The following is a 7,244-nucleotide window of genomic DNA, read 5'->3' as shown; positions in this document are numbered from 1 at the left end:
CTGCGTATTAAAATAAAAAGTCATGTAAATAATAGTGGTGAATAGTACAGGTGGGGTCTTAGTTTTGTTTCATTGGTTGAAAAAAACCATCTTTTTTAAGCATTTCAGCTGGTGTCCTCCAAGACTGTAAAAACTGCTAAATAAACTTACTTATGCAAAAAATTATTCTGTTTAAATTTGAGTGGAGTAATATCTTGAGTATGGGTAATGTCCTCACTGAGGTACCTTATTGGAACAAGGCTGTCTGCAATCCCATTATTACTGAGACCGATGGGTTATTTCCAGACCAACTTCCTGCTCTGTAGTAGAGAGCATTTATAATTTTTTGTGACAGTTCATTTCCTGGAGAGTTGGTGCTGTTGTAAAGAGACTGAGTTTGGAGTAAGAGTATGACTCAGGTGGACAATGTAACCTGGGAAGCTGTTTCTTAATCAAATTGCTGTTAAAAAGCAGAGTGAGTTGATGTGAACCACATCATTAGGGCTATATAACGATTCCATACAACATACAGTAATGTAATTTTTTTTCCTGCAGGTCCTATGTGTCTGTAGCGAGATATTAGTATTGCAGGAACAGACTGGGTAGATTTAAACAGCATTTTTATAAGTACATAAGTATAGCTGGCACAAAAAGAAAATTAAATTGCAATTTTGCAAGGATGTTGAAAGGTTTGAAATTCTAGACTGCTTGGCAGGATTATATTCAAACTGTACTGAGGTGTCTTTGAAACTTGACATATTTGCTAACAGCAAAATAGTTTTGAAAATTTTGGGAAAGTCATTGTTTTGCTCTATGCCATATTTTGTCAGCTGCTCTGTGAGAAAATGACACTTTATTTGTGGTTACTGTGCTTTTGGAGAAACGTATATACCCTCTTCGAGTGTAACAAGAAAAGGAATTGATTTGTCCAACAAATAAAATTTGAGTTCTGCAAGGATAATGTGATCAGCCATATATTTGTGCCTCAAACTAAAAATTCCACATCAGCCTGCCAGGGTAGCATAGGAAGAACTTCCTTACAACCAGTGAAAGTAGTTTTGACCATCTCACCTTAATGATGTTTGCCTTCTTCCCCTAAATATCTACTTGATGGCAGTGGAATGTGGGGGTGGGGGGAAGTTCTCCCTGAGTATTGCTGTAGCTTTAAACACATGTTAGAACTAACTGTGCAAAGAAACATCAAATAATGAATTAGGGAAAGCAATATACCTCCTTTGGAGAAAGGATGGAAATATAATCTTCATAAATTAGTCGTGCTTTTTCTTCAATGACGCTTTTGTTGGATTCTTGTTTTAGTTCCTCACAGGCCATCCAGAAAAGCATGTTTTCCTCGCTGAATTCTGTTCGCAGAAATTCACGAAAAGCATTTCTGCCAGCTGGAGTAAGCATCAACTTGTCAAATGATTGAGCCCAGGCATTTACTTCTTCAAGAGTGGGAGCAGGGCTTAAGGAGGAAGAAGAGCAAAAGGAGAGAAACAAATGATTGTTACTCAAGTTGCTTGCAGCTGGCAGGAGGCATCTGCCGTCACAATGGAACAAAATTGTGAGGTTCATGGGATTCTGATTCCTCGTTGCAACCACCCAAGTGCAAACTCGTGTAAACACATCTATAAGATGTTTTTTGAAAGTGTGCTTATCAAAAGCTCTGATGCAGGTGATTGCCTCTGCTTTGATGCAGAAATTGCAGTTTACTGCTCAGAGTAAATGCAACAAAAAAATACCTGTGCAACAGCTAGACATTTTTTCTATCCCTAATATTCCTTGTTAAATTATGGTTAAAAATTGAATGAAAATACATATCAAGAAAAAATTATTCAAACACTTTGGAAGGTACCCACCTGTATGTTACCATTTCCCAGGTGCTTTTACCTGTTTGAGCATTTCTGAAGAAACTGTTGCCTGACTTTTGGAAATATTTAAGCTCCAGTTTATTGTGATTGTTAGGCTGAGCACTGTCAGTTAAAGCTCATTGCATACTTGCTGGGTGGGAACAGGGTGTATTTTTAAATTATTTCAGGAAAAAAGGTAACATTTCAGTTTACAATGCTGGTTTTAATTTGTCATGGGAGTGGGGATGTGCTTATGTGCTGCATATAAATGATGTAAAATATTATAGATCAGACCTTTGGTTTATTAGGGGGTAAAAAACAGGTGACTTGCAAATTGGGTGTAAATGACAAGTAGATAATAGTTATTTTCATATTTCAGGTAAACCATTGCAATTACTTAGTATGGTTAGTTGGGTTTGTTTCATTTTAGCTTGACAAAACACTTAATAAAGACCATACCTTTCCTCACAGTTTGGAATACCCTCTGCTTGGAGTTCATGAGATGTTCTCCTTGCTCTCTCTTCTTCTTGATTTCTAACAGTAAGACTGAAAAGTAGCAAAAAAAGTTTTGGTCTACTTTATAGAGAAGAAGGCTGAACATACACCAGACACTTTGCCTTCTATACTAAAAAAAAAAAAAAAAAAAATTCTAAAAGGACAGAAGCTAATGATAGGCAGATTACCTACAGTTACATTCTGACCTTATTTTTACAATTGTATATACCCTGAGTGTAGCTGAATGCTGTTTAATATTCCATAATACAGATTTTCTACAGAAGGAGCATAGTTCCATAAAATATCTCATGTTGAAGGGACCTATAAGGATTGTCAGGTCCAATTATAAATGTATAGATGCACACAAGTGTGTATGGGATGTATATGTGTACATGCATATCCTTTGTCACATACCAAATCTATTCTCAATTGGTTTTTGTACTGGGTATGCTCAGTGCAATGCTTTTACTTGAGCTGAACCTGATGCACTGGTGTTATTTGAGTTAGGTTTCAAGGTAGGTTGATTTGGATTTGTTTGTTTGCAATTTTTTTCTTCTCAGTTGTGATGAGGGCCAAGACTAGTTTGGAAGGGTGATACCATGTCATAGGAAAGCCAGAGTTCAGAAGCAGGACACAAGATTTAAGTGACCTGAAGACTTCTGTATGTGATTTTGGAAGGGTAAGCATCTTTCAGAGTTCAGATGTAGATACAGCCAGATTGTGTGGTGATTGATTGCATCTTAGCAGATTGCTAATACATGTGTCAAAATGTGAGGTCTGGAGCACAAAGAGCAAATCTATCATTGGTGAGTATCACTTTGACTATGTCTGAATGGAAACACTTGTTTGTAGCATTACAGAAACAAAGTTTGCTGCAAGCACTAGTGATGGCTGACAGTTTTTGATGTCCTGTGGAAAGGCAGCTGTGAACTCTTGCTTCTTTCATCAAATGTTAGTTATGATAGCTCTAGTTTTTAAAAATTATTTTGTAGCTGTAGATGATTCATTTTCATTTGAAACTGGATTTGAAAATAAAAAATTTTTTTAGGGAGTGGGGACTACATTCCACTTCATCCAGGCTGTGACAGCTTGGTGAGAAATGCATGTGCATACACACATGCTGTCATAATCTGTAAAGCTGCTTAGAATATGTCAAGAAGAAAAGGACCCACTATTTTTTATATTTTAAACTGCCTGTTATTTATATGAAACGGGCCCTCCAGCTGAAACAAGGCAACACAGTTGCTATAACTTCTAGCAAACTTCATTTGTATTTTACCTTTCTTTCATGCTAATGTTCTAAGTTTTGATGCCTTAATCCCTAAGAATATAATTTATCTCTAGGAAGGTTTTTTTGTTAAACCTGTGGATTTTTCTGCCTGTTTTGCATTCTAAGCTCTTGGCCAAGTCTTATTTGCAGCCTTATTGATTTCTGGGCATCTCCTTCTCCGTTTTTGTCTACTGTTAGTCCATAATCTGCAGACACCTGCTTTTATCTTTGCCATGGCAGTCCATGTTTTGAAGATATAGAAAAGCTTTTGTGTTGCTAAGATGGGGAGCAGATAGCGCAAACACTTTTTTTCAGCAATATCTGAACCATGTGTTCAAACCAATGAACTATGTCAACGTACCTTTTCAGGAAAAAAAAGGAAAAATATAAGTAGTAATGCTAGTTCTTTTTTTTTTTTTTTTTTTTTTCTGTTAGGTTATATGGGTCTCAAGTCTTTACTACCCTTTTTATCAGTGGTTCTAGCCTTTTTTTGAATATGTAAAGTGATGTATTCTCACACACAAACAGAAGGTTTTACTCTTGTCAGAGCTATTTTTGGATTAAGGGGAACCAACACATCCAGTAGAAAGGAATACAGTCTTATGGGATAATGCACAGAAAAGGAAAAAGACCAAAGAAATAACAAAAGTTTCCCTAAGAGAACATGCCATGCTTCAGAAAATTACTTACAGGCAGGCTCTTTCCCTAGAAATGTACAAGTAAACAATAAAGAGAGTAGTGCAATACTGTATCCTCTTGGGATCTGGAAGAGTAACAGGCTGGAGGCTTGAGTTTGACTGTAGGAATGAACACAGGCTCTGAATACCCAGCTGAGAGACTCATTTCAGTTCATTCTAAATCTACTATTAAGAATATGCTGAATATTGGATGTTCAGCAGCTCAGCAGCATGACTCATGGAGACTGTTATTTTTATTCCTATTCATAATCTTTCTGTTCCAAGAGCTTAGGCTATTTTGAGGAAATGGTCTATGAATGGGGAACATAAATAGCTTAATTACGGTTTGTTTTGCATTTCTTGCTACTAGAAAACAATTGTTTCAAAAAAATCAGAAATTATTTTATAGCTGAAACAAGCTACTCTGTTTCTGAGCCTGTATTGGTTTCCCAGATGATTCTTAAATGCAAATAGGAATTTTAAGCATCATGAAATTTGGGTACTTTCACAAACCCTGTTGAGTAAATTGCTTTCTTTGAATTGTTTGAATAGTGAGATACAGAATAACTCTGGAAAACTGATATCAGGTAAAATCACAAAAAAAAAAAAAACCCACTCTATCAACAATTTATAAGGTAAAATGCAAGTTTTATATACTATGACTTAGTAGATAAACGTGCCTGATTTTTTCCTTTAATGGAAAACCATTTTTGTGTAATGCAGCTCTGGACTGAGCCACTTGCAATTGCACTGGACAGCTGTAGAAGTGGCATTGAAATTTGTATGGGATGCTTTAACATAGATGCAATAGGTCACAAACTGATCCTGTACAGGCAGAGTCATGGTCTCTCTAATTTCTACCTTAGTTTACCTCTAAGCACCTGCTGAAAAGCTTGGTAGGATCAGAGCCAGAGTTCTTGGCATCTCACAAAAAAACCCAAACCTCCAAGCAGCCTTTTGTCCTTGCAAAATATTCACTATTTGCAGTAGGGAGAGCAGAATCTTGTGTGTCTTGGCTTCTGACGAGCTGAGTATCAACAGCAAGGAAATGATCAGTCTGCTCTTTCCTTGCCTTCTTATGGTGTTCTCCAAAGCATTTGCCACAGGGTGCTATTGGAAAACAACATGGGTGGAATAGATTCCTAGCCCAGGCTGTAAGGTTATCTGTGACCACCCCCCCCATCACCTCAGTGCCAGGTTTGCTTGCTCTGAAGTGTTTATGTGGTAGATAGTCAATCTCTAAGAAGGATTCACTTGCTGTCAGAATTTTGGCTAAATCCTATGGCTATTTAAGACTTTTTGTTTATTTGAATGCAAGTTCTACTCTTACCCATGAAGTAACAGTTTGCCTTAACCAGATACAGGGCTTTTGAATATGAGAAGATTTAATTCAGTTTAGAATGAAAACACTTGGATCTGGAGGGGCTGGTAAGAAAGTGATGTGAACACATTGTTAATTTAAGGAATTAAGTGATTCCTCCTCTTTTGCTTTGATTGATGAATTTGCTTCCATAACAGGAGTGGGGCTTTTGTAATGGGAGTTTTTCTGAATTTTTTTCTGCTTAGCTTCTCGACTTCAGCAAATACCCACAGTGTTTAAAGTTTCTGATCCCAATGATTATCTTCACAGGAATTGCAGGTGCCATGAGTTGGCAAAACTAATTAATGACAACAGATCCAGTTACCTTCAGGGGAAAAGAAATGTGCTGGGCACCTGCTTATTCATTTTCTGACCTACAAATCCTTCCACCTTCTTCTAACTCCATTTAACACCTTTGGTGCTTCTTGTCAAGGCCCAAATCTAAAAATAAAGCTCTGACATATTCTGGCATTGCCTTCAGTTTTTAGTGGGAGCCTTGGTGAAGCTCAGTGCTGAGGTTACCCCATCCAGCACGAAACAGACATTACACAGTATTGACAAAAAGAGCAATAGAGATACAGATATTACTTTTAAAATCTGTTATTTCAATGGCAGGGGAAAGAAAGAGTACACTGGAGTAGAGGGTTGTGCCTAATAGTAGAGCACAGCAATCTCTTTGTGTTCCAGATCTGCAGAATTATACAATTTGTTTTCTTTGGCTTATGTTGTCCTGTGCAGGAGCTATGTGTCCCTTCCCCGCTATTCTGTTCCCTAGAGGCTTGAATGAGAGGAGTTACCATGAGCAGCTGCAGCAGCAGCACCAACAAAAGCAGCAGGCATTGGAGCCTCGATTTCCTGTGCTGAGCTGAGCCTGTGCAGCACCTGGGCTCTCCGGGGTCGCAGCCATCTGCCGTTTGCGTATCTCCGTCCTCTCCGATCCCATGGGCTGCAAGCAACAAAGGGAGGGGGGAGTAAGAAACATCTCTCTCTTTTTTCCTTTTTTGTTTGCTTTAAAAATTCTACCAGAAGTGCTGAAGGCCACTTCTGGCCTCAAGGGAACTGAAAAGCTAAGTCACTGATTTTTCCCCATGGAAGTTTTAAGGTGTTGAATCCTTTGGAAGGTTCACTCATTTAAGTGCTGTGATGGAAGGCCAAGGGCTAATGAATTCTTCATGTGTCTGGGAATGCCATGAGAGGGGAGTGGTGATGCAGAGACCAAAAGGTATGAGTGAGGGGCCTTGGAGAGCTAGAGCTCTTGGCACAGAGGTGTATCAGCCAAGGAGCTGGAAAGGGTTTCCTGAGGTTTTGACTTCAAAGTCTTTGAGAGATAAAATGCTAGCTTGTACAAAGATTAGTATGGCTTTCTTAATCTTATTTGTATTTGATTTTTGGATACATAGCTAGTCATCCTCCTGTGTCACGAGATCCCTTTGTGTGTAGGTTTGTTTCGTGTTGCTAAACTTTCTTTTGAGGCCGTGACAATTGTAGGAGAATTAAAATTAGCTGCTACCAATTTTGAGTTCTTCTTTTTAATCTATATCAGACTTGAATCTAATGAGATAAATACTTGGGGGTTAAAAGTTGCTTTCCTTTCTAAAATGTTTGTCCAGGTT

General features: G+C 38.0%; 1 protein-coding gene across 2 annotated transcripts in view; it reads right to left on the bottom strand.

Annotated features, from left to right (window-relative positions):
* Positions 1–7,244, bottom strand: part of RGS20 (regulator of G protein signaling 20) — a 39,765-nt gene that overhangs the window by 6,745 nt on the left and 25,776 nt on the right. For both annotated transcript variants that reach the window (XM_030235896.2, XM_050970596.1), the window contains 3 exons: positions 6,429–6,577; positions 2,289–2,375; positions 1,210–1,444 (listed from right to left, as the gene is read on the bottom strand). In XM_030235896.2, the coding sequence (XP_030091756.1) occupies positions 1,210–1,444; positions 2,289–2,375; positions 6,429–6,577 (471 nt within the window). The remainder of the gene's footprint in view (positions 1–1,209; positions 1,445–2,288; positions 2,376–6,428; positions 6,578–7,244) is intronic.

The sequence above is a fragment of the Serinus canaria genome, chromosome 2 (assembly GCF_022539315.1).
Source record: "Serinus canaria isolate serCan28SL12 chromosome 2, serCan2020, whole genome shotgun sequence".
NCBI classification, from domain to species: domain Eukaryota; kingdom Metazoa; phylum Chordata; class Aves; order Passeriformes; family Fringillidae; genus Serinus; species Serinus canaria.
Note: the sequence above shows the minus strand (reverse complement) of the source record. Positions and strands in the feature narration are given on the sequence as shown.